A 27,753-nucleotide genomic window follows, 5' to 3' on the forward strand; every position below is an offset into this window, starting at 1 on the left:
TTGTACAGAAAAAAAACAATACCCTTTTATTTGTAAAGCACTGATGAAAGAACACCTTTACAAGTGACATCCCATTTTAAAAACAACGTAAACCAACCTAACTATGGGTCAGTCACACTATACAGATTGCATCCTAAATCTTAAAGATGCCTAAATATCTTATGGAGTATTTACATATGTATCAGTTAGGTAGTAACGTTTCATTGCAATTTGTATCTTTCCAGCACATACTTATTCAATGGCAAAACACTGGGGATGCGTTTACTTTTCTGCACAAAACTTATGAGCAAATGGATAAGGGCGTTCCTGAGAGAAGGTTTGTTCTTGAAAACTGTGTTTTAACAATTGGAAATACAGAAAGTGGGATGTTTTTGTTGCAATAAAAAAGCATAAGGATGCCTAGTTAACTTTTTTCTTTTAAATTATTTACGTACCATTAAGTTAAAATGTTTACATTCATTCATTCATATAAAAACTGTCGTTAAATCTTATGCAAATGATTTAACACTGATTGCTGCAACGCAAATTGCACTTCTTTTTTTTTTTTAAACAATTATTTTATAAATGGAAGAAAAATATCTGATTGCTACCCTGTTTACAAATTCTGACTGACTATACAGAGTTCAGTCACAAAATATGAACTTTCATAAACCTCAGTCACAGTGTACATTAAAAGTTATAATGCAGTCTTGCAAAGTGAGTAAATATTTTAAACAAAAGATCTCATTAACCGACTCGACCTTGAGAGACTTGTACCAAACATTGTGATTTCCTCCATGGGTGTACTTGAACTCTGACGCAAGAGAATGACAGAGCAATGAAGACATACTGGATACAGACAGTGCTAACAAGAGATCTGACCTGTGAGAGGGCATCAAAGGTTTCGTTCACGATGTGTGCATTGGCACAAGCAATACGCACATTAACGCTTTCTTATATTTATCTCACTATCCCTTATCAGCAAATGCTTCTCCTATCTCCCAAAAATGACTATACCAATCAGATTTTTTGGGGGAGGTGAGAGTGTGAAAACAAACATACAATCAAAAAGGCAGCATTGCTGGATATCTTGAAGATGTATTTCCGGAACCTAACAATAGCTCTAGGATGCTCTTTTTGGCTGTATTAGTTTTACCCTGGTAGAGATTCACTTTCCCTTGTTTTTCTTGCATAGATGAGGAGCTGGATGCTAAGGCAGAACCTCTTTGGAAAAAACACCTCTATCATTAAGGCACAAAAACAATGTCAGAGGAATGTTCTAGCCAGCACTCTCACTGCTGCTCAGACTGTCTGAAAAAATAAAACAAAACCAAACCACGTGTGGATGTCTAAAGGCTGCAGCCCAGTGCAGGTATCCAGCTTCATCTTCTCTGAATCATGCTAAAGCTAGGGCACACCAGGAATCCTGTCTCACCGATGCTGTAACTTCAGCTGTGGAGGTCAGGCTGACTCCTGTATACAGCCCTTCTTGACCTGAATACTTGAGTGTGCTGCCTTCAGGGCTGGTGCTTTCTCCTTGGCCAGACATCACTGAAGAACCCGCCTGGAGAACAGGGGAGGGGGAAAAAAACATAAATGTGCTTTAAACTCAGTCCTATCAATTAAACAAACCAGGAGTCTGGCGAGCTGAAAAGAATTTGCCTTTGTGAAAAATTAAGCCAAAGCTCCATGAAAGCTACTAGAAGTAAGTGTTCTGTGGGCACCACTTCTCTGTGGTTTCACAAAGCCAAGAATTCTGCAGATATGTTATTGTCCACTGAGTACATCAGACTCCAAGCAGAGCCTATTTGCTTGGGCTTTGTATGAAAGATCAGGATTTCATCCCCTTCTAACACTCTTGTACCTCAAAACCTCTGACTGGAAAAAGAAATCCCATCAGGACAGCCAGCGCATTCTCCCCGGTATATAATCACAGAAGATTATATCAGTATAGAATCATAGAAGATTAGGGTTGGAAGGGATCTCAGGAGGTCATCTAGTCCAACCCCATGCTCAAAGCAGGACCAAACCCAACTAAATCATCCCAGCCAGGGCCTTGGACCCTTATGTTGGCATCATCCCACCTCAAGAGCTATTAGCATTTGGATAATATTACATGATTATCTTTCACAAAAAAAAGGAAATCATCTACCAGTAAAAGGGAGATCTGGACAAGCTGAACGAAATAGAAATTAGTATGGTTAGATTGTAATGTGCTAAAGAGTGTGTGGTGAGCACGCGCATGCACCAGTAACCCCTAATAAACCCTATTGATCCCTAAAATCATGGGTCAAGATTTTCAAAAGTGGCTAGTGATTTAGGGTGCCTACATTTTTGAGTGCCCAACTTGAGACAACTTAAGTGGCCTGACTTTCAGAAAGTGGGTTTTCAGAACTTCCTGAAAATCAGACTCATTTCAGATGCCTCAAAAGTAGAGGTACCGAAAATAATTAGTCACTTCTCAAAGTCTTGGCCAGAACCACTCAAATGTGTGACGTCAACCCCAGACTGCTGATAGCTAACAAAGATGCACTTTTATTTCAAGTGGCAGAGGCCTATGCTTTCAAATCAAGAGGGTCTTAGTTCATCCTTGCTGTCACCATAAAGTTTGGATTGGTTATGATGAGCTTGAACCATGAAGTTCTCAGAGTGCATGGATTTGTTACAACCCTCCCATCCACTGCAACCTACAAAGATCTAAATCAGTGAGACAAACCACAGGAAAGGTTTGGTGAACATGTCTCCCTAATCTAATAATAGTCCATTTATTTTGACAGAAAAATGGAGAGTTGCAAAGACAAAAACAATCCACTTTTTCCATTCGGCCTACAGATCTGCTGAAAAGGAAGACTTCAGTGCCAGACAGAGGAAAAGGCAACATTTCACCTAATAAAGGAAATGTTTAAGAGCTGACTTCATGAGACATTAACTCTTGGATAAATTGTCTTTAAAATCTTAATTTACTTGTAAATGGATATTCTTTGGACCAAATTCCTATAAAAGGGAATATCTGACAGTGTAACTGCAGAAACGGCCTGCCCGTTATTTAAGAGAAAAGTACACATATTTAATCCAATCATTTCACACAAAAGGAAAACCTCCCTCGGGCCCATCTCTCAGATCTTCACCCTGAATTGTGCCAAATTTAGCAATTCTCATATATAAAAAGCAGAGATTTGCTTAAGTGTTTATGAGAATTTGCACATTTGTTCAAGGGCTGCTTCCCACAATGTTTTGTGAGTCTTTTTGGTGAAAGGTGGCAAGATCCATCACTAGGACACAAATGTGTCCCAGGTAAAACTTCATCTTTGTCCATTGAAAGAGGTATTTGCGATCAGCTGATATTTTCTGCCTGTCATAAACTGGGGTCCAGTTTCCCCCTCAGCTGAGCTCATGAAAGTTAGTAAGGTTCCATGGATGTAACCTGAAGAAGAATTGCCTCTGGAAGTACACTAACAAATGAATGAAAATGTTTTTTAAATACTTCAGATAGTATCCATGTTCATAAAAAATAATTCAGAAGATCTGACTTTGACCACCAATCGGCTATATAGCTAACATAAAAAATATACTTTTTTTTTCTCCTGCCATCTTTATGTTGTATCTATTTATCAGATATTATACTGCTATTCAGTAAAACAAAAATAGATTATTGTTATAAATATTTATAAGGTAATATAAAGTTATCTGATCATAAACAGTGCACTTTATGACACAAATTTATTGCTACTCCTGAACCTGAGTCCATTCTTAAAAGGTCCATATATCCTGGCATCATTCAAATATTTCATAATGTTTTATTTACATCAGAATCCTGTACCCTCTGAAAAGCCATTTTATGGATAATTTGCAGAGCTGAACAGAAACAAGAATTTCAGTTCAGTGGAAAATTCCTAAATTTAAAAAATCAGAACAAAAAACCTCAAATTTTGAAATGTCCTGTGAACCAAAAATTTTTAAAAGGTCATTTCAGGTCAATCAAAACATTTCATTTAGATTAAATCACAATGTTTCTTTTTTTTAAAAAAAATACAATATAAAATAAGATAAATTTTGATGCAAAACGTCATTTCAAACCAATAAAACCAAACATTCAATTTCAGATGTCGAAATAAAATGGTTGGACATTATCAAAATGCTTCATTTCAAATTTTTTCTAACCAAAATGTCATTGAAATTTGCACATCCCTGTGAAAAGTAATGGCATTTTCTGATGAAAAATATTTCTGTCAAAAATTTTTCCATCATCTCTCATAATTTGTTTGAATGCTGCACTGCTTTTCATATAATAACAATACCACAGTGCAAATCCCACTGATTTCAATAGGCATTTGGGTGTGCAAGGAATGAACGATGGTACTCATGGCTGCTATTCTTACTTTAATTATTGTTTGCAGGGATGTTGTAGCCATGTTGCTCCCAGGATATTAAAGAGACAAGATGAGTGAGGCATTATCTTTTATTGGATCAACTTCTGTTGGTGAAAGAGACAAGTTTTTGAGCTTACACAGCACTTACCTGAAGTAGAGGTAAGTTGGTCTGATAAAAGGTATTACCTCAACCACCTTGTCATTCTTACTTCAGGTCTCTTGTGGTAGCATATAGCTTATGTCATTGGTTATGGGATATAGAGAAAAATCATGCACTCAGTCAAAATGCCCATTGTAATCTTTGGAAAGTTTTGCTTAAGTAAAAAACTGAGTAAATCTGGTTGATTTGAACCAGGGAACCTTTCACCTGTAGGTTGGTGTTTCAAATCTTGCTCTGTCATTAGTGAACAAAATTTACTATCTGATGCCTGTTCAGTGGCCCATGTGAAATGAGTTTGGTGCTCTTATTCCAATCTGAAGTGAATAACTGTCCACATCACAAAAAGATACCAGTCTAATTGGCGTCTTTATTGGTAATCTCAGCAGAGTGTTAAATGGCATAGAGACCTAGCTAGCACAGAGTGGAAGCCCACTGCCATGATAAATAAAGGACAAATAAATTCAATAAATAAAATTTAAAAGAAAGATAATGTTTTCCTTTGGTGGCGTACTGTCAGATCCATGGGAGTCTCCTCTCCTTCCCCAGAACTATCCAGTAATTTGTTCTGCTCTAATGGTCTTGGAACAGCCTAGATTTTGGGAAGAGGCTTTTATATCCCTAATATATCACACAGGTTCCCCCTTAGCCAGAAAGAAATTTTTTAAAGTACACTGAATACCCTTTAGAGGAAAGAGTTTAAACTACAGGAAAACAATATTTTCAAATCTGAACAAGTTTTGCAAACCCCCTGGGACACTAGAAATTAGTGTGAAAGGTTCCCATTCACCCATCCCTGCTGCTATTATTCCTTCTCCAGTACTTGGTTTTTCCTTGTCTGGAAAGAGTAATTCACTCTTTCCCTGATTCAATTCTACAAGGGGAGAGCAGAGAGATCTGTTTTGTGTTCTCATTTGCGGCTTATCTGCTAACTCTCCCTCAGATATCCGAGAATGCGGAGGCACTTCCTGTTTGAAGACTGCATATCAGTGCCTGATCCAGACTGGGTCCAGCTCCTAAAATGAGCCAGTATGAAGTGGGAGAGAAGAAAAGGTGTGGGGGGAGGGAGAGGGGAAGGCGGAAGGGGATGGGCAGGGCAGGGAACCTCAGTTTGGAAACCACTCCCAGTTAATGGAATGACAAAGTCAATTTGAGCAGTTCCCAAAATTACACATGGAAAATAATCTGTGAAATAGGCATGGCTGAATCATTAGGTCACCCAGGTCTGCTCATGAGTAAACGTCTCTGCTATTAGTCCCCTAACTTCTGTAGACAAAGGAAATGTATTATGGTTGGTTATTTGTACCCAGGTCTCTGTTGGTGTAAATGGCCATAGCAGTGCAATTGAAATCAATGGCGCTATTCCAATTCACACCAGCGGAGGAGCTGGCACCTATTAATAAAATGTTAGCAGCTTGAATTTGTATTGTTGAAGTTTCATGATAATACTGATAATCAACTGAACTGCAACTTCTTGAAGAAAATCAAATGAGGCTTGTTAGAAAGAACTGGGCAGTTTTCAGAAGCATGATTCCCTGCCTTGCAAATAGAAAATGACAACCAGATTGGCATCTCCAGGGACGTTGTAAGAGCACAATCCTATTCCCATTCACATTGATGGGAGTTTGCCATTGACTTCACAGCCCCAGGATCAGGTCCCAAAACAGGTTCTCTGGATCCAGGCCTGAATTTCTGAGGAGGCCATATTCAGAGAGAAACCATAGATAGGATTCACAAAGGGCACTTTGGCACCTTACTAAATCCATGATTTAGATTCTCAAAATCCGGGCCTAATGAGTGTATCAGGGGGATGAGAGTGCCCTTGGGTAGGGTGGGTAGGAGAAGGCTGGCCCCAGGATTCTCGTCCCCCAGGCCTTTGTTAACCAAAACACAGCGGGGCCATCCTGCAGGTGCTAGGCCCCTCCCCCAGCTGCCATGCGCTGCTTGCACTAGGTGCTCTCGCCAGATGGCATCTATGTGGCTGAGAAATGACAGAATCTTGCTGTGGGCTGGACTGCAGGCGGCACCCCCACCCTCCATCCTCCAGGGCATCTTGCATACCCCACAGCTGTGAGGGTGGGGGAAAGGGACTGGCAAGGGGAGGGCTCTGCTGGGGAAGCAGGTGTCAGGACATAGTGGATATGGAGTCCCTGCTGGGGAAGGGGTGACACAACAACCAGCGGGAGCTGCCCTGGGGGAACAGGGCCAGGGTAGGGAGGTGATAGCACTGCTGGGTGGTCATGGGAGGCAGGGAAGTTCTGCTGCTGTCAACGGGGCCCAGCCTGGGGGCCCTGCCACAGAGAGGGGAGCTAGGCAGGAGGTGTTCCCTGGGGTTGGATCTGCTGCCCAACGAAGGGCCAGGCACTAGAGTCCTCTCATACCCAGTGGCCCTACGCTTCCCCGCAGCCTGTGGTACTGAGAAGCTATTCCTATGCTAGGTAGCCTTTGCTCAGAACCAAACCCATGGGATCCGTGCTTTCCCCACTGGCCTCTCCTCTTGGCCATAGTGCCCTGGAGCTCACTGGTCACATGGGGATTTCCCTTTCTCCCCTGCCTCTTGGGGGTCTCTGGTGCTCTCCCCTGTACCGAGGGGGTGTACACGGGGCATGAATCACTGAAGGGTGGCGCAGCAAAAAAAAAAGTGTGGGAACCTTTACTACAGACCAAGGAGGTGGACGACCTGGGGTCAAATATTTGCATCACATGAGGCAGGGATTTGAAACTGGCTCTTCTACATCCTAACCATGTGCGCTAACCACTGAACTATTGGAGACTGGGCTGACCTGATTTTGGTATTTGACTCCAGGAGAGGATTCATAGCTGTGACTCTTAAGCGGAGGGAGGCATCTCACCCCCTCGGGGAGGTGCTTAGGTCACCTCCTCTCCTGGGCATTTCCTACTGGCTCACTTAGGCAGCTTCCTGCTCAGTGAGCTGGCTTCTATGAATCCCTTTTTTAGGCTCCTAACTCTCCCCATCTAATTCGGTGTAGAGAATACACTTGGCAGCAGGGCACATAGACGCTGGGCACAGCAACACTCAGCCTAAGCTACCCTTGTGAATTCCATCCCTCGTGTCTGCCTTTAGGGGAAAAGTCAGGGCAGCCAAAGCACAGAGGAAGAGTGTGTCCAAGAGGCAGAAACTAAAGAGAGTCAGGCTGGAGGAGGAAGATCAAGGAATCGGATCTGGCAGGGTGGGATCCTAAAGTTTTAGTGAATCTTCTGCCTAACTGGCACTGCGCTTAAAATCTGCTGCAAACTTTATCTAGTGAGAGGCAGCCTGGCCTACTAAGGGCAGATCTTCACTGCCGGCGAAATTCGGCGGCAGTCGACGGGAGTTACGTAAGCTACTCTGCATAGCTTGTGTAACTGCTGTCGACTTCATAATTTCCCTTTAGCACGCTGTCTCCACTGTGCTATGCTGACCAGAAACGCGTTCCCGTCGACGCAGCTACAGTTTTGGGGGAAGTGGTTTTATTAGATCGACTTCTGAGTGTGTCTTCCCTGCCGCTCAATTGATCCAGAAAAATCGATCTGACGGCAGCGAATTTGCTGCCGTCAGTGTGTATGTAGCCTAGGAGAGACACAATTCCTTCCCTGCTCCCACTTGTTCCAGAGGGAAGTAATCTACTGTGAATACTGGCCCTGAAACCAGTAGTAGATTACTAACCCCATGCACTGACTCAGCTGTGAGGGCCAGAATATCAGGGGACAGAGTGAAGGTTCTACCCATTCCCTGCCTCTTTCAATCCACTTCCTACCAATCTGCATTGTGCTGAGGGGGGGAATAATAGACATACAGCCTATTATCTCTCCCCATGATGGCAGTGGAGATGCCAAAGAGGCCATGCAGGAGATTTGGGGAGAGGGAGCTAGGGATTAACTAAGAGCCATGAGCTGGCCCTTAGTTAATACTTTTACAGTGCTTTAAAAATTTAAAGTGCTATATAAAATTCTAGGTGTTGCTGTTTTATGGCTAGATCTATAGTAAGCCTGCTTCTACTCATAAATGATGTGCATCCTTTTCTGTTACTGTGGCTTCACTTGGCTTCAGCGATAACCTTTCTTATTCAAAGCATGCTTACAAAAGTTCTTTGTTACATAAAACTTGTTTTGGTAAAGATGATTGGGTTCCCTTAATTTTCTGTTTTCAGTGTCCCTCCATTTTCCCAAACCCCTATCCACAGCACTTTCTCTGAATATTATTCTTCTGAATATTGTTTTCTTTCCTGCTGTAATCTTGTCTTAATAATGATTGATTTAAAAATAAGTATGAAGATAGCAAATACTCAACCCTGTTGATTTAGTGACCTTACCACTCTGTAAAATTATATTTTTAATGCTGGTGTAATTAATCCTTTTACTTCTACTACAAATGTGTAAGTTTACATTACTCTGATCTGTCCTTCATATTATACCAACATAAATCTATGCCCAATATGTCTTTAATTTCCAAAAGAGAGCCAGCATTCCAACATGGCAAGACTGTTGTCCATACTACTGTAACACTAAGGACCCAATCATGAAGTCCTTATAAAAGCAAAACTCCAAGTGAAATCAATGGGAGTTTTGCCTCCGCAGGGACTGCAAGACAAGGCCCTACATTAGACAATCATGGTATTTATTTTTATGGTCCTTCTGAGAAAACTTTATATTTGTTTCCACTCAATAAAAAACAAAAACAAACAAAAAATGTCCCTAAGATTTTAAATTACACAGTGTTGACTCCAGTTATTTGCTGCACAGGCTCATAAAATTGCACTGATATGCATTAATGGACACATATAGCTACATACACATACATAAAAACACACACACTCAATTACCAGATAAGAATGTTTTCTTCAGTTCCAATATATTGCTTGGGCTGTATGAGGGTAAGTGAGGCAATAACTGGCCTAGTATGCTTAAAATTTATCATAAGCAGGACAATAGACAAAGGACCCTGTCATTCTCTGTCCACCCATAATGCAGGCTGAAGTTCAAAAGAAGTGCTGTCCAGGAGTGTAAGGTGAAACAAAATGTAGAGCATGGTCATGGTCCCTGTGAAAGCAAGCCCGGGTGCTTTTCATGAACACTGGACACAGAAAGTACTGACATGCTGCAGAAAGGGTGATCATGTCTATTCCACAAGGGAGCATAATTAGGCAGAAGAGGCTACCTTGTGTGTTCTCTCCCGGCCACAAGTTAAAAAACAGATTTAAAAGACAGCACATCTAGACACGATCCAGGCTGCTTCTACAGGGCACCTGTTGTGGCGCACATTGATTCCCACTGAGACATCAAGCTTCCTATTCATTGCACAGGTGACAAGGGGGAGAAGTGGGGCCATGGCTGCTGTGCTCTGATGTGGGTTTACATCATCCAGACAACTGGCTATGTGAGTGTGCCATATCTTATGATCCAGACACAATGGCCAGAGTAATCCCAACACCAGGCACAGATAAGTGGTTGGGCAGCAGTGCTCTAGTGGCTCCTCTTTCAGTTCTTAGATGAGCCCAATGCTTTTCTGAAGGGAGAATTCCCTCACTGTCCTTGTGTACCCACAGACATCAGCTCTGGCTCAGGGAGTCTCCATCTACTGCCATCAAGAGCAGACATTATAACAGTCCTCACGCTGTGTTGTGTCCTAATGGGGTAATGGAGTACTGCTGGCAACCATGCAGCCTCGGCACATCTACACAAGGGTGTGGACTGGGAGTATACACTTTTTATTAGTTTATTTCAGCATATTGTTCTGTTCAGTTTTCTCCTCTGTGCATTCAAGGGTGGAATTAATGGGATGGCAAGTTTCAAGATATAGGGGCAGTATGTTTTGAAAGTTTCAAATATTCTGTTATGAGGATATAAAGCAAGTTCATATAGCATGTAAATGGTTCTTTTCCATATTAATAATGGAGAAAACTCGGTACTTATACTCCTCAGAAAGACAGAAATGGGACCAAATTCAAATCCTAGATTCCGATGTGAATTTTGCAAATAACCCCATCTTTATAATGGGGCATCCCAAAATCTCAAATGCAAACACTTACAAACTTTGGGGATGTTCTAAGTCTGGATCTGGATCCATATATTATAACTTGTGCCCATTTCTATTAATCAATCATATCTTTTAAATTTTTTAACTTCTTCAACCGTAAGGCATAAAATCAACATTTAAGCCACTATCTTTTCTCAAGGCTGGCATCCAGTAAAATTCCCTGTATGAAATGTAGAGTTTCAAAGATACTCAATTGAGTAATTGCCTTTTAAATGATAAATACCTTCTTTTTTCCTCCTTCTCTTATTATTTTACTTTAAAAGGAAATGGAAAAGGCAAGGCTGAGAATGAATGTTGCCGACACAAATTCTGCTGAATTTCATTTCCATTAGATTTCCACATTGCGAGGAACTCTTTTGGCAGCCTCCCACAAAAGCATAATAAATTACTTCTGTACCAGCAAAGGAATTCATATTCTCTAAATGATTCATTTAGCAATAACATTTCTGTGAATTTCAGGCAATAGTTTCTAAAACTTCATATATTTTTCCCTAATGTATTTTGGTTCTTTTTTTTTTTTTTTGTCAATTTGGCATTTTCCTGCTCCTCAAAGCATAAGAATTAGGACAGTCAAAAAAAGTGTCAGTACAGTGAACGACACAGAATGAGGTTGTTACAATATATAGTTCATTATAATTCCCAGCAAACAAGTGTCCACATTACAAAAACACCAAAAACGCAGTTGGCCCTAACTGATAACCTTTTTTGCTAGAGAAGCTGAGGACTAAATAGGCCTGGAGTCATCCCTATGAGTAGTTCTTCCAGCTGACGCACATAGAGCAACACAGGGAAGCTCGCACTGCTAATGTCTGAGCTGTACCTGTTCTAATAATAAATACAGCATAGCTGTCAATCCATCCGCTTTAAACTCATGAAAAAAATATCAAAATGGGTGGGGAGGGAGAAAGAGGATTGGCATTAATATACTATTTTTTACATGTGATAGGATTTAGGTTCCATTGCTCTGAGATGCTGAATGCCCTTAATTCCCATTGACTTCAGCAGGTCTTGAGCATGCGCAGCACGTCCTCTGATTCAGACCCAGAGACTGAGCTTAGTTCCACTAAAGTCAATGGTGAAGCTCCCAATGACTTAATGACAGCAGGATCAAGCCTTAAAGACCATGACCTTCTGCTTGAGTCTTCTAGCCTCTCCTGGTCCTTTCACAGGTTAATTATTATTGACTGCCTAAAGCAAACAAAGTTATAAGATCAACTGAGTGGACATGGATATATATAGTACGTGCCATTACCCCAACTATTTCACAAATTCAATACTCATTATGAGCATTCATGGCTCAAAATGCACAGGTGGGAGATTACTTGCCATTATTACTGGTTTAGGGTCTCATCCGTTACCCACTGAAGTCAGTGGTGAATTTAGAACTAAGCAGTTTTTCTTATCAAATGTTTGGGGGAGGGGAAGGGAGTGGCGGGGAGGGTAGAGAAGAGAGGGAGCCTGAAACCCAACCATTTTCCACTTGTAGACCAATGTTTCACTTTCAAATTTCCCTTCCTTTCATGCATTTTATTTATTTTTTTAACTCTCTGAATTCTTCCATGTCAAATACAGCCCTTTAATAATCTTGCTTGATGGCATCAGAACCAAAAGTCCAGCATCTCTGATTATGAGCAGTATTATCCTAAACAGGTCCACACGCCACAAAATTTGCTGAAATGTTTTTGTTTTGTGTTGTTTTGTTTACAGTGAAACTGCACATTTCAGGAAAGAAACCAGTTGAAGGAATTTGGATCGGGAAACAGACATACTGAAACATAATTATTATAAACAAGTTTCTTTTTACTAATAAAAGAATAGTGAAAGGGTGTTACCAAGTTAAGGGTATCTTTTAAAGTAAATGATATGGTAGATGAAGGGTACAGAAGAATGAAGGGGTGTGTGGGGGGGTGTAGATAAACAAAAAGAGATTATAAGTGAAATTCTTTTCAAACTTTAACTACAGGATTTATTATCCCAAATGATGATCTGTGGGTGGTAAGAAGGTGTTGTGTGTATGATGACTTTTAGAACATAGATGAACATAAGAGTTTGAAGTAAACAAAGTATGGTTCTGTGCACCGCATGGGCTCAGCCCTGTGAAGTGCTGAACAGCCTCCACTCCCAGTGGGAATCTTTCCATTGATTTCTATGCAGTGGCGGGATTAATGCACGGGGCCCAGGGGGCCAATTTGGGGGCCCCCGCAGGAATGCAGGAACCTTTGTGGAAGTGGAACTGTGGCCCCGCCCCTGAGCCTCCTCTTCTCCCATGGCTCCGCCCCCTGGCCAGGCTGGAAGCCGGAGCCAGGCAGTGGTAAGAGATGCCCAGGGAGCCCATGCCACTGTAGGGAGCCCCAGATCCTCCACCAGACCCGGGCAGGGAGCTGGGCTGCCCGAGAGCAGCCCCCAGCCTGTGTCCCCACCCTCCAAGGCACGCCATTCAGGGCAAGTGGAGGGTCTGGGGCTCCCCACAGCAATTTTGGCTCCCTAGGCAACTCTTACTGCAGCCCAGCTCCAGCTTCTGGCCTGGCCTGACCAGGGGGAGGGGTTTCAGGGGGGAAGAGGAGGAGCAGGGGATGGGGCCCCATGGCATGGGAGGTGTAGGGAGTCCGAATGTTCTTTTTGCCCAGGGCCCCAATAAATCTTAATCCATCTCTGCTTCCATGGGCTTTGGATCAGGCCACAAGTGCACATTTCAGTTCATCTTGCCTGCATACAGACAGCACAAATGAGTTTTGTTGCTTTTACTGGGAGTTTAAAATTATGCGTGGGGGGTGTGTTATGTGTGCATATGCATGTGCACATTTTTAAACAACTTTTGGAAGAGATGAGATGGGTGGTGCTTTGAACATCCATGCACGCTGGCCAGCATTCAAGGAATTTGTGTTATGTGCACTAATGCTATTGATATTGTCACTATGCCGTACATTGCTATTATGTCTAAAACAATGTTTTTCAGATAAAACAATCTAAACTCTTCAAGACAAAATGTCTTGGTTTAAGCTTTGGTTGATATAATCATAAAAATTATATAGATCTTAATTAAGAGGTTTATAAAGTACTTCAGCTTGTCGTTGTGTTTACATTTATATGTAATTTCCTCAGAAAATCTTGCTCCAGTATCAGCTAACAAAACCGAAAAGTTTGTTTAGATTATTGTACTGCCAGATAAGATAAAAGTTGAGATAACATATTGTACAGTGATCAGTTTGCTTACAAATAAAGATACTATTTTATCACTTACCCCTGAGGCTGTAGTTTGTGTGCTAGGGGAAGCATTTTTGCTACAATCATCTGAGTTAGTAGAAGACGTGGATGTTGGAGTCATAGGAACCGTGTTATTATTGTTGCCTGCAACAACAGTAACAGTGATTAGAAACAAATATTTTCCAGTAGGACAAAATCCTTACATCCAAATATCCTCTCTTACTATATTTACCAGAACACGCCTTTGATTTATTTATGTTCTTTGGTTTACGCTTTCTAGTTTGAATTCCTTCTTTTTTCATGGCAAGAGGCCGAGGAACCTGGGGGGGAAAGAATCCACACAGATCATAAAGTTTTGCATGTACTGCTCTCAGCAGAAGACAAATTTTAACATAAGATCAAATTGTGCTACCAACTAAATCAATTAAAATCAAATATTTTAAAGCATTTTTATGGATTATATAGACTCTACTCTTCAACAAACAACTAATTTTTCCTGTGTTCTAGCAGCAATTCCAAAAAGCCTTAAGTTTTTACTTAGGCAAAACTCTCATTTACGTCAACAGGAGATTTTCCTAAGTAAGGACAACAGGATTGTATCCTAATGATTTAGAGGCTGATCCTGGAAAACATATACACTTGAAGAGCCCAGTCTTGTTCCTACTGACTCCAATTGTGAATGAACAGGCCTTGACATAAGTGCTTGTAGGATGGGTCTGTAAAACATGATATATATTATTTTAAATAGTTATCCACGTGAACTAATGCATCATATTCATATCTTTATGCACAGAAAATGCCTGAATATCTGTTTTGGAGTCTGGATCACTGAAGGCCCAATTACCGTACCTTTTAAGCAGAAAATGTGTATTCAAAATGTATGCAATTTACCTAGTAACAAAAAGCTTTTGAAAATATAATTGACGTATGTACATGGTATGACTGTAATGTTTATAACCATCACTTAATTTCTTTCTTTTTGAATGCTGGATAAAGTATTGATAAATTCTAAAACCCCAATCCTTCAAACACTTATATATGTACATAACTTTACTAATAAGATTTCCAGAGCCTAGAGCTAAATGTATTCCATTATATTCACAGTACATTTATTTTCTTGCAACATTATTTGTCCACATTTGCTGAAAAAGTATAACCAACTATATACTAAAATATGACATTTTGAATAGTTTTTCTCTTATTCTTCAACTTAACATATATTTACAGGATTTTTAATATAGCCTTATTTAGGCTCTTATCCTACACCATTAAAGTCAAAAAGAGCTTTGCTATTGACTTCAATGAGCATAGACTTAAGCCCGTGGAGCGTGATCCTATCAGTGTTCAGTACACTGAAGACAATGGATGTTCCATTTGAGGAGTGCTTGCAGGATTGGGCCCTTACTAAACAGGCATTAAACATGGACTGAAATAGCTGCCTACCCCGTGAAGTTTCATGTAAAGGCCACAGGCATTGCATACTGGCTCGCCTTCTGCATTCCTACGCCACAGGGTTGTGGTTGTGGTGTGACAGTTGGCACAAGACAAACCAAGCCGTCTTGATGAAGGCTAGGGGCAAGCACAAGTAAACAAAAAAATAAACAAACAAATATAAACAAATGTACTTTGCCACTTAGCAGCTGGAGAGAGGAATACATTGTTTAAACAATAGCTTCAGTAAACTAGTTAGCAAAGTCAGCATAACAACATTTAGCTTCTGAATGCTGCTTCAACAACCTGATTTAACTAAGTCTCACAACCTCCCTCCCCCGCAGAAATGTAAGTATTATTATCCTCATTTTACAGACAAGGAAACTTATGCAAAGAGGTAATGTGATTTTCCCAATTCTAGAGAGCCAGTAACAGAGGCAAGATTAGAACTCAATAGTTTCTGATCACTAGTTGTGTGTTAAGATCACTGGATCTCATCACTTCCTCTGATAAGTTGGATATGAAAGGCAACTGCAAAGTTTTTCCACTAGATTTCCATCAAAATGAAAACTGGGCAGGGCATATAAATCTCTGCCATGGAACTTTCAGAGCACTCTCCCTTTTCATAATGTGCTACTGGAAAGTAATAGTTTTGACACAGTACTTGTTTGTATTGCCTTAAATTGCCTACTTTTTAAGTATTGCCTTAAATTGGCTTAAGAAAAAATCAGCTTCTTTTCCATGACCTTCCTACATCAGCACAACAGTCGTGAAAAATGAAAATTCCAGTACGGCACGGATTTTGTTTAAAGCAAAAAGACAGCTCCATTCTCACAAGCCGAACTTCACCTGAAGGGCTGACAGCTGTAAACTTGTGTTTTGACATGGAAAAGGAATATGGAACAGATATCAAAGGGACTTAATATGTACAACAAACAGTGTCATTTTTGTAAAAACATATTTATCACCAAGTGAAAAACAACATACTTCAGGAACATGCTTTTACAGAATAGCGCTCTCTCTCTCTCTGTGTGAATGTTCTAGGAAGTCAGTAAATTGGTGTGTGACAGCAAGGTCCATATTATAAACAAGCCATTTATGACACACTTCAGTGGAGTTTGGAGCCAAGATGAAGCAACCTTATATCAGAAATAACCATAAAACAAAGCACTTTATGACAGCAGACTATATATCATAAGTGAAGCCAGTCCTCATAAACATATGAAATGAAGGTGAATGGGTTATAAAAGTTCCTGTAACAAGCGCTCTCTTTCACATTCATCACAAGCAAGGAATTCAAGCAACATCATAAATCTGTTGTTTTACAAAGTACTGCAATGTCAAAAAATCAGGGCCTAGCTATATTTGCAGGTTGAAAAGAATTGCATAGAGCAGTCAGTTTCAGTGCACAGCATTCAGCCCATCATGACCATAAATTAAGAGTCCACAAAAAGAACTAATTTCTTGGGCATACGCCCTTCCATTTGTATCATTTACTGCTAGTTTGCTCGACATATCTGGTGACCTTTGATACCACACCTGCCAGGCAGAAAACAAAAAATAATGTTTTCAGAATGACCAGTATTTTTTCAGCGCTATAATCAAGTATCTTGACTTCTATCTATTCGTGTCATTTATTAGTGAGCTGTAACTTTACACCTCAGTTGCAAAGAGAATTATAAATTAAATATAATTGCCTTGACTGGGAACTTTGAATCTAAAAGTCATTACTGGTTGCTTACTGAAGATAATCACCAAGTGAATCACTAAGTACCCATGGTTCAGTCTGTACCACAGCTGTGATTTCAGTCTGTACCAATTTAAGGCAATACTGAAAGTACTGTATCAAATAATTAATAATGAAATAGAATTTGTCAGATTAATTAATAAAAAAAATGAAAGATATAGCTTCAAAATTCTGCTTACCTTCCTAAGGCAAAATTTGTTAAAATCAATAGAATTTTGTAAGTATAAGGTGAATAGGATTTGGCTCCAATGTATATGTTGCATTTTCTTTCTTGGTGAGTGACATGCTGCTACAAAATTTACATAGTTGGATCTTATTATAATTTTTTTTTGTTTTTCTTTTATTTTTGTTTCCATGAAAATTGGTATAAGTCTCAATATATTTTATATTCTCTGGTTTCTATAATCTTCTGCATCACTGTTGCAGTAAAATCTAATTTATCTAAAAAACTATTTCACTTTCAAAATGTTTTGGAACTAAAATGAAAAAAAATCATGGCTTTCCTGCTGCAGCAGTTTTACCATTGACTTCAGTAACAGTAGGACAAAGGCCAAAACATGCTTATCATTTTCAAAACATTTGTCATTATATACTTCCAAATGTATGAATATACAATCATACTTAACATATAATTTGGGTGTATTTATTTGGACTAGATTATGACTACATTTTTCATAGAACACTGTAAAATATTTGTTTCACTGAGGTGTCAGATTGAAATGGCTGCAATTTACTGCATTTTATGCACACACATACAAAAAAAAGTGAAAACCAGAAACACTATGGACTCTCAGCTAGGGTATATCTGTTCCATGGCAGTAAAGCTGGAGAGCTATGATAATTTATCCAACTGAGAACCTGACCCCATGTGCTGCACTTGTTCCTGCTAATTAGATTACACCTTACTTAATGAAAGTTGCTAAATAACCAGTTAAGAAATTGAGCATCCAACAGTAATTAATTTTCAGTTTTAATGAATTATTTGGTTTAAGGGCACTTCACTACATGAATGTTGACATGATGAAGAAAATGTGGCTCTTAAAAGCTTGCCTAGTGGGTTTTCTTTCCAGTTACATAAAACTTTAAAGATGTTGATGATAGAATTGTTGTTTAATATAAAGAATGGCATTTCTTTTTATACAGTAGAAATGTGAAGGAACTGCAGCAGCTGGGGTGATTGGAAGGCTCTTGAAGTTTGAACAGTTTGTCACACTGTCGTCATACACAGGGGTCCAAACACCAGTTTGGATTATGTCAACATCATTTATTATAACTAGCCCACTAATGACAATTATCTAAAGGAGAATTCTCTTTCTTTTCTGTCCTCAACCCAGATTTATTAAGGATCGTCTGCAGTTCCCTCTTGTTCAATTTTCTCCTTCCCTCTTCAGTGCCAGGGTTGAATTATAAACTGGTGTTCTGGTTTGTAATGTTTGTTTCCCCCCTGATTTTTATTGTGCATGTTTTGGCAAATTATGGCACATTTTTAGGAGTAAATCAAAACAAAGGCTTTTATCGTTGTTTAAACAATTGGTTTTCCTTGAATTATATAAACAAAAATCCCAGAGATCCAGAGAAATAAACTCTTCACAAACAAGGTAGGTCTTTACGAATTTCTAGCCCTCTGGATAAACAATATTCAACATTACAAAAAACTGAAACTTCCTGTATTTTCAGTGTGTATTTTAGTAAAATCTATGTTGCTTCTTTGTGGGAGTTTATCAATTTAAAATAACACCACAAAGGGTGAACTCTTTATGCTCCAGTCCAATTATGGCCTAACCATGAGCCAGGCACCAAAGCTGGCCTGAAGCACTAGGAGGACAACAAGAAGGCCGCGAGGCTACAGCACAATGGGGCGCAGCTTGGCTAATAATACACGTTAGCCCACATCTTCACCTGTGTTAAAAAGGGCCCTTCGATTTTGTTAAACTAATTTTCTGCCCCTCAAGACAGGGTCACTTTGAGTCTGAGCCAACAAGGTGCTGAGCATGGTGGGCCCCACCAACTCCAAGGAAAACTGTGGGCCCTGAGGTTAGGTCAATGGGAGTTTTGCTACTGAGTTCAGTCCATTCCTGGCAGGATCAGGGACTGTGTGAGAGGGCAGAGGGAGCTAAAGCGCACTTTGTGTGAGTGAGGGCTGCAGTCTCAAACGCTAGGGAAAGGAGGGGCAGTATTCCATGACATCAGCAGGGCTGCATTCACACTGAAAAGGTGTGACTCCGGTTTCTGAGGTCCGGAGGGCTGGAATGGGGAACGGGGCCTTGCACTCTCTCACTCACCACTCTCTTCTGGGGTTTGATGAGGGGCCTGCTCAGGCCGTTCATTTTGGTGTACAGCCCGCAGGCGTTGCACAGATAGTTGCCGGTGCCGTCCCTTCTCCAGAGGGGGGTCTGAATGGAGCCACAGTTGACACATTCCCGGCTCTCGGACAGATCTTCCAGCAGGTCTAAGAGGGGACACATTCAAACGAAGGCGAGTTAATAATAAGGCGACCCCGGGGCTCTCAGCCGGCGCCGCCGAAATGAGTGGGCAGAGATTTGCTTCATCTGCGGGGGAGGGGGGGAGGTCGTGGCGTTGCGCAACCAGACAGCAGGAGACTTGCCCAGCCCCAGCGACCTTGGCTTTCCCTCCGCTTCCTCCCTCTTTGACTCATCCTCAGCAGATCCATTTTCAAAGCAGCCTCCCGAGCGAAGTCATGCAACGACCCAGATACCCCAGGCGCGCACCCCACCCCAACCTGCTTCCTCCTTGATTTGCTTTTAGGGAAGGCTTTGGTCACCCCAGGCGCAGCTCAGGAGGAAGGCAGCAAAATGCGCCTGGGAGGGACGAAATAAAGCCACGCGTTTACCCTCTGTCCCGGGGGGGCTTCCTCGTGATCTTAAAGCCAGAGGCCAGGCCGCATAATTCCCAGCTCCCAGCCCGGGGCTTTCCCTAAGCGCCTGTCACAGCGCAGCGCAGAGACAGGGGCTCTGGATCGCTCCCTCCCTGCAAATCAGCGCTCCCCGCCGCAGCTGTTTAAAACATCCCCTGCTGATGGTTTTCATCAAAATGGCCTTGTTACAAATGTGCCCCCGGCGAGAGAGCGCGACAAAAATTCCACACACGGGGAGAGACAGACGGGAGAGGAACATTTTAATTCTTAGCCAAAAAAAAAATTAGTTAACGCACAAGGAGGGAATTTTCTTTTTTCCCTGGGGCCCGATCCTTCTCACGTTGATCCCAACGAGAAGTTTGCCTGGGTGAAAAGGGCAGGATCGGTGTGATCTGCTCGGCCAGTTAAAAATGAACTCGTGTACATTTTTAAACTGAAAATCTCTCTGCGATATTTACCATGTTTTGTGTAGCCTGGTAGAATTCGTTGTATGGCAGAATTTTACTACCTAACCTTCCGCATGCTTAAATTGAATGAAATCTATTTTCAATCAGAACTGATGCGCTATTTTATTGTATTTGTTTTTTTTATGTATTGTCTAGAAAGAAGCAATAAATTTAAAAGGCATGTACACAGGGCCGGATATCTTTATTTTTCACAAAATAAATATGGAGGGGTGATCAAAAATGATTGTTAGTTGCCAAAATATCCATGTTTCAAAGTCCACTGGGGAGTCTAACTGTAATAACGGTAAATTAGATGTGAAGTTATTATTGTCAAATAATTCTCTGTCATGAATGAGCAAAAGTGTCTGATCTTTTTAGATTCTTACTGAAAAAAGCTTTACAACTTATTAAAACTTCAGTGCAAAGAACGTGTTTGCTAACTGGATTTTACTAACTCTGTAGTTGAAACAACAATTTGACTTAGTGTATGTCAGAGAAACTCACCCTAATTATTAAGAAATACACGAAGTGGAAAAATACCTAACATTTTATCACAGAGCTCTAATAACTACTAAACAGATAATAAAGATATCTGTTAGGCAAAGAATAAATAAATCCCAATTATAACAAACAAACACTTTCATTGGAACCCTTTATATTCTTTTATCTGATTTATCTGTCCATATTTTAAAGTTCAATTAAATATTTATAATGCACATATTGTACAGAGATCGTTTTAAATGTTTTACTTCTATATCACTTTCTAGTTTAAGAGAGGAGGAAGCCATTGCTACAGAAGTGTAGCTTCATAATTGATTCTCACCCCTTCTAATGCCCTGTTCTACCTGCCTTTGTTCGTCGTGAGGTTACTCTTTTATGTTTCTCTTATTAGCTTTGTGCTCTGTAAAGTAAAAGAGATCTTGTAAATGTCACATAAGCGTTTGATATAACTGTTTGATGATACTAAATGTACTTCGCCTAGAAATAAATGGTATCTTTGCCCTCCCCTCCCCCCGAAAATTTTTCTCCTCTCTTCATTTACAAAAAATACAAGTTTAAATGAAATCAGAACACGGCAGAGTCCAGAGACCACAGTTCAAATTACACTGTCAACTTGTAACTCTTAACACATCACTAAGATTTATTAATCTTTGCACTAAAAGCCGCCTGTAATCAGTAAAATGCTTAAGGCTTCAAGGACACTGGAGTTAAACAGTTATTTGTCCCAACTGTTTACTTTAAAATGTTACCTTCATACCTACGGAAAGAAATTCTATGGAGGTAATATTTCTCCAACCTTTTGAATATTTTTCTTAATTCATGCTAGATATATTTTATAACTATGATAAAAGAGAACGTAGCTTTAATTATTCAGTAAAAGCTTAGAAACTTTTATAAGTAAAGTTCTGAGAATTCTGTCATTCCATTCAGTTATGAGAATTCCATGATACTCTTGCTTGCATTTTAAAAAAGAGCTAGATGGCAGACACTCTAGTTGTGCTCTGAATGCGGAGCTTTTTATTTGAAAAAACCGAAATAGTTGGATCCGTTTTAAACGTACGAGCCGAACTTGCAGAAACAGAAAACTCTTTTTTATCATTACTCAGAAGTAATGTGATGGAAACAGTAGGGGGGTTTAAATTCTATTTTTAAACTTTGATTTTCTCTCCAAAGGACTAATAATTTCTCTCCTTTGAGTTCCCATTCGGGAATAAAGGAGCATCATGAAAATAGTACGGAGACACAAATCTATAGTAGATATTGTAAATTGTATTAGTGATATCCATGTATAGTGACTGTATTACAATACTGCACCCAGAACACTAAATATCATCATTATTATCATTATTATAGTATATTACAGGTCCAAGTCATTGGGGATGTGTCCTGAGTTAAAGCTGCGGGTTGGAACCCTAAGCATGTTTTACGGAGAACTCAGAAATAAATGAACATTTGTACCAAAGGGATAGCATAGGAGAACCTCAAGTTGTGACGGACTCTAATCGGTTTATTTACTTCTATTTTAATATGTTATATCAATCATATACTAGACCTTGACACCCTCTGAAATAAACCAGTTGAAGGGGAAACCATACAGAAGGCATTTGTGCTGAGATAATATTTTTCACTCAGATATATGCAGTGTCCTAATAGCAGTGTGGGTCCCAGGATAGCAGAAAGACAAGATGGATGAAGTAATAGCTTTTATTGGACCAACTTCTGTTGGGGAGCGAGACACCTCATACAGAGTTCTTTCCGGCCCAAACCTGATGAAGAGCGCTGTGTAAACTGAAAAGCTTGTCTCTCTCGACCACAGAAATTGGTCCAATGAAAGCTATTAGCTCACCCACACATACTATAGGCAGATTGCATTCACACTCATTTAGTCTACACCTGATTCAGGGTAGGAGGAGAAAAAGATTTTGACTCACAGGCAACCTGCACTTTGTGGTTCGAATACACACACAAACTTTGGTTGTTCCTTGTCTGGATCTTTCCTAGAAGTCTCTTATTTCCTTTACAATAAGACCTTAACCCTCTGTATCTCCATCAGCCAATCCTTTGCCCCACCACCATCACCTTGCATATGCCCACACCTTTTCGGTCACAAGGTCACAAACTCATCTTCAGCAAAGTTTATAGGGGAATCGAGTGAGAAACATTAAATTATACACCCGTGAAATTAGCTGAACTATTTTCCCGGCCATTTTAAGGCCGGAATTAAACATGTTGCACTTAATAATGTAATCACCGCTTTTCCAGAGACTGGGTTGTAGGGATCGGGTTGGGATATACCGCGGACATATGTTGTTTTAACAGTTTATTTTAAAAAAAATCAAATCAGTTTCTTGCGAAATACATGAAGAAAGTATTTCGGATATTTGTGAAGGACAGTCAGTGATCCAGAAAGAGATTCAGGGTCAGAGAAGTGTCCTCTCGCCCTTCCGTGCAGTTCTAACACGCCTTCTCTTAACCTCTTTCTGTTTAGGGTTACCCATTCCTTCCTTCCTCTCCAGACCTAACCAGAAGCCTTTCTCCCTCCGCTCTCACCCATCTATGAGAATTTGCAATCCCACAGCCCTCTCTCTAGACAGATGCTATGGTTTTTCCCTGGTGGTTTTGATCCAGGACGGTTATCTCATTCTTTTACACTTTAACTTTGAAAGTCCTGACACTCAACGTTCGTGTTGCTTGAGAGGAGGGTTTTCTACTTTGCTTTGCTCTTTCGCTACTGTCTCAAAAAAATTAATCATCTTCCTTCTCTGTGTCATGTTAGTGAGAGTGGGACTTAAAATGCCTAAATCAAATGCGTTGCACTGGGGTACTGGAGAAGCATTGTTTATGGAACGATTACAAGATTTGTAGGTGGTACCTTCTGTTTGGAAGAAGGAAAATGATACTGAATCCGTGTGCATAAAATATTTATTATTAGTATGATAGGCAAAACCAAACGCAAAATTATATCCTGTTTGAAAGAAGCTGAAGAGATTGCAATAACCAAAAATCATCGCAAAGTAACTCAATCTTCAACCCTACATTAGCAATTCAACAATCTACATTAACAATAGTTAATGTAATGACACAAAATTTCTTTTGCTAAAAAGTCATTAGCAAATTCCGCTACTGGGGGCTTGATTGTGCCAGAAGTTTTTAAACAGAAATTCCCATTGATTTCAATTTAAAAATTACTAACACTTACTGGCTTTGGATTTCCCTCTGGAAATCACAAAAATCCATCGAACAAGTCTTTGTAATTTGCCTGCCTGGGTTATTTCGAGTAGAAGAAGTAATTCACACTGCATTTTTCACTCTTTCTTAATTGAATTATGTTAATATGGGGGCAGCACACGTATACAATAAAGGGACATCTGGAAGTGACCAATTCATTTTTTCCCCTAAAGAAGACCGGACTTATAATACCTATTAAAATACTTGGAAATGATGCCATCTTTTTAAAAACCCAACAATCCAGGCAGTAACTTTTATTCCAAACGACACTTTAGTATATTACCTGCCCACTGTCATTCTCACCAAAGCCACACCGCTCAAAAACACCAAAAGAATAGGTTTGTCAAAGAACTTCCAGGGATACCGGAAAAAACCACAGTCCCTTCAGGAGAGAAAAACTTCTTCCAAAAGATATTTGAAGGTCATAAGCCTTTTAGGATTCACATTTACCCAACTCATTAAAGGATATGTTTATGCTAATTTAAAAAGAAGGTTTCTATTGGCACCTTTATACCCCCTCCCCCCCGAAAAAATAAGAACACACCTCAGGATCTTAACATTTACTCCAAAGACCTCCTGGATTCCTCATCCGCAAACGATACACAAATAAGGACTCACATACTTCAGTGCCATCTGCTTCCCTCTCGCTTCCTCAACTCTCCACCCACCTCTACAAGCACGGCTCCAGCATTGCAACAGAAAACACGGCCTGGCCACACACACAAATGCCGCCCCCCTCCCCTGGCAGAGAAACCCCCTCTCTCTCTCCCTCTCCTATTTCCTTAGCGCTGTGTCGGTCTAGAGCCGGGCTGGCCGGTCACCCAGACACAAGCCCGTGGGGCAGGGCAGGGCCCGGGGAGCCCCGGCCCGTGCTCTTACCTGCGCTGGGAGCCCGCACCGGGAGAGGGGTGGCTCGGCTTTGCAGACAGTGCAGCATGGAGTTCTCAAAAGGTCCCGTGGGCCAGGCCGGCGTGAGCTGCGGTCCCACATAGGAGGGATAGTGGCTGGGGTAAGATCCGTTCAGAGGCCTGGCCAGCGGGCTGTACTGGTCCCTCGCATTGAGGCTGTTGCTGTAGCCCCCCGGCTCTCGGGAGGCCCCGTTGGCCATGGGCGGGCTGGGCGAGTAAGGGAAGCGGCCCGAGGGGTGCGAGCCGCTGCTGTTGCCGTACGAGGGGCTCTCCGAGGCCGGCTGGGGCCACACCGAGTGGCTGCTGCCCGGGTGGCTGGGCTGGGCGGCCCCGCTGCCTTGGAGGTAGGGGAGGCTGGGCAGCATGGAGCCCACGCGGGTGGTGGGCACGTAGACCGGGGAGCTGGCCGTGGAGTGCATGAAGCTGCCCGCGGATCCATCGTAAGGGGCCGGCCCTTGGCTGGCCGAGATGGCCAGGGTCTGGTACATCTCCTCGGGCTGCTCGGCGCCGAAGGGGCTCAGCTTGGAGCCGCGGCTGGACCAGATCAGCTTGTTGGTTTGGTCTAAATCCGTGAAGAGCAGGATGTCCTCCCAGCTGGGCAGGCTGGAGGCGTGGGGGGCTCCGAAGTGCACGTAGGGGGCGAGCAGGGACCGGCCCTCGGCTGCGAGGGGAAGGGGAGGGGGAGGAGGCCGGGTCCCTTCGGGGTCGTGCTGCGGAGTCTCGGAGGAGCGGCGCTCGCCCGGGGAGCAGCAGGAGGAGGAAGACGCCGACGGAGGAGAGGGGCCCGGCTCCCTGGCTGGGAAGGGGCAGGAGTCGCCGCCAGCGTCCGCACCGCAGCGCTTCACCACGCACCAGCCGCCTTCAGTCAGGGCCATCCAGGTCCCAGTCTAGCCTCTGGGGAGGAGGGGAGGGGAGGAGGAGAAGGCGTGGGGTGGGGGGAGGGGGAGGCACAAAAGAGAAGGGGGGGGGAAACAGAGTTAGCAAACAGGACCGAGCGTCTCCCTCTGTGATGAGACTCATTAGGGGGTCCGGGGAGCCGAGGGGACCCTCTAATCCCTCCTGTCGCCTCCGCGGGGTTGTCTGGCTCCCGAGCAGAACAGGATCAGACAGCAAAGGTCATTATCACCCTGCAGCGCCACGTCCCACCCCATCCTCGCTGCCTGAGGACATCCAGTCTCCTGGCAGGGTGTGTTAGCCGCCCGAGGTCAGCTTCCCCCAGTTATAGGTACAACCTGGCGCTAGGCTTTATTTCTCCCCCTCTATCTTTCATTGCAGCTCGACAATGAGAGGTGACGGGGGGAAGGGAGAGCGAGCCTTATTGTGAGCTACACGAGTGCCCCATTCCTTCTTTTCCAAGGAATGAGCCATCTGAACCCCTGAAACAATCCGGAATGGCACTCGGTCAGGTACGGTGTCGCTCTTGGGAAACACACGCACGGCATTGCATCAATACGTATCTTTCCCTCGTTCTTGTTTGTTTCAGGCAAAAGGTCACCAAAAAAGGGGAAGGGAACCCCCCTCCCCAGGAGATGCGATCTGCTCAGGGTGAGAGGCATGCATGAACCCTTTGGAGGAAGCTGGTACCAGCCTGCACCACTTACTCGGGGCCTCCCGAGCTGCAAGTCCAAACCACTATAGCACACCTTGGAAATGGCACAAATCCACAATCAACAAACGCAAACGGCGGCATGGCAGACAACCTGGGGCCCCGGCGGTGATCGCACCGCCATCAGGAGCCGCCAAGATGAAACAGGCCACACACGGACACGGAGACAGACACACACACCAGCCCAGTGCCAGGTCCTTGGAAGAGAGGGGAAGAAAGCGAAAGAGAGAGTCTGGAGAAGGGGGAAGTGTCAGCCTCTCAAACAACAAAAGCGCAGGCGAAAGTTTCCTTCCCTGAGCTTCCCAAACCACCTCCGGGGCTCTTAAGATAACCATATTAATATCAATGCCAACACGCAAACCCCCTTGCAGATAGGCACAAAATGCGTCTCTCTCTTTGCGAGATAACTGGGAGATAAGGGTCGGGGTAGATAAGGCTTCCAGGCAAAGAGAGCAGAAGTTTGTCCAGAGCAACTCCTCATGCCCTCGGCAGAACTCCTCAGCCAGCCCTGGGGCGGGGAGGGGGGGGAAGGACTTAAATCAAGCGGTGCAAGAAGAAACCAAATCAATAAGCAAACCTCTCGTGCTTGCTTCGCATTGGATTCGTTGCTGTGGGGTCTCGGCAGGCTTTAATCCAGTGAGCAAGGGGAGAGGAGAGCGGCAAACTCGAGTCCAGCGGCAACCGCGAGCGGCTCGTGTATAAAAAGGAGGGAGGAGGCGCCTCTCCCAGCCCTGCCGGAAAACTGCAGCCAGCAAGTCCTGATTGGATTCAGTGAGCCCTAAACAAACACCGCGCTCGGAGGGGTGCCAGTCCCAGCCGCGCTCGTCACAGGACAGACGCACCGCGGCTCCCAGCGCGGGCGTGAGCGGGAGCCGATGTGATGATGTGGGCCGAGTGCGGGAGAGCCAGAGAGCAGGACCCACTTCTCAGAGAGACCCAGCAGCCAGTCAAAATGCTGAGGACAGGGGAGCCGCGACTGCTCCGAGAGTTGCACGTCCTTAGCGCGCCGGCTGCGGCAGCTGCCATCAGACAAACCCCTTTGCCCCCCTGTCCCCCCCATTACATTTCCCCCCCAAGATTATTCCATCGAAGTAGCCAGCCCCGCCACGGGTCTCTTCTTTCCGAACCGCAATAGCGAACGCTACAGGTTTTGTTTGAACCAAAAGCATATTGCTTCGAGGAATTTCTCTTCTCACGATTTGTTTTTCTCAGGGACCCCCCCCCCCCAGCTTGCGGGAAACCACTTTTAAAGTGTCACGGGCAC

At 42.6% G+C, this 27,753-nt stretch overlaps 1 protein-coding gene across 1 annotated transcript; it reads right to left on the reverse strand.

Moving 5' to 3' along the window:
• GATA6 (GATA binding protein 6) lies at nucleotides 1-27,265 on the reverse strand. The gene is made up of 7 exons (XM_067546773.1): nucleotides 27,067-27,265; nucleotides 24,855-25,777; nucleotides 19,208-19,374; nucleotides 15,191-15,316; nucleotides 13,980-14,067; nucleotides 13,785-13,891; nucleotides 1-1,543 (listed from the first exon to the last, which is right to left on the reverse strand). Exons 2-7 carry the CDS (start codon nucleotides 25,756-25,758, stop codon nucleotides 1,376-1,378), a joined length of 1,560 nt encoding a protein of 519 aa, XP_067402874.1. The 5' UTR covers nucleotides 25,759-25,777; nucleotides 27,067-27,265; the 3' UTR covers nucleotides 1-1,375.
• Between the last annotated feature and the right edge of the window lie 488 nt (nucleotides 27,266-27,753).

Source organism: Emydura macquarii, unplaced genomic scaffold, assembly GCF_026122565.2.
Source record: "Emydura macquarii macquarii isolate MOO-44397 ecotype Brisbane River unplaced genomic scaffold, CSIRO-AGI_Emac_v2 contig_212, whole genome shotgun sequence".
Lineage (NCBI taxonomy): Eukaryota > Metazoa > Chordata > Testudines > Chelidae > Emydura > Emydura macquarii.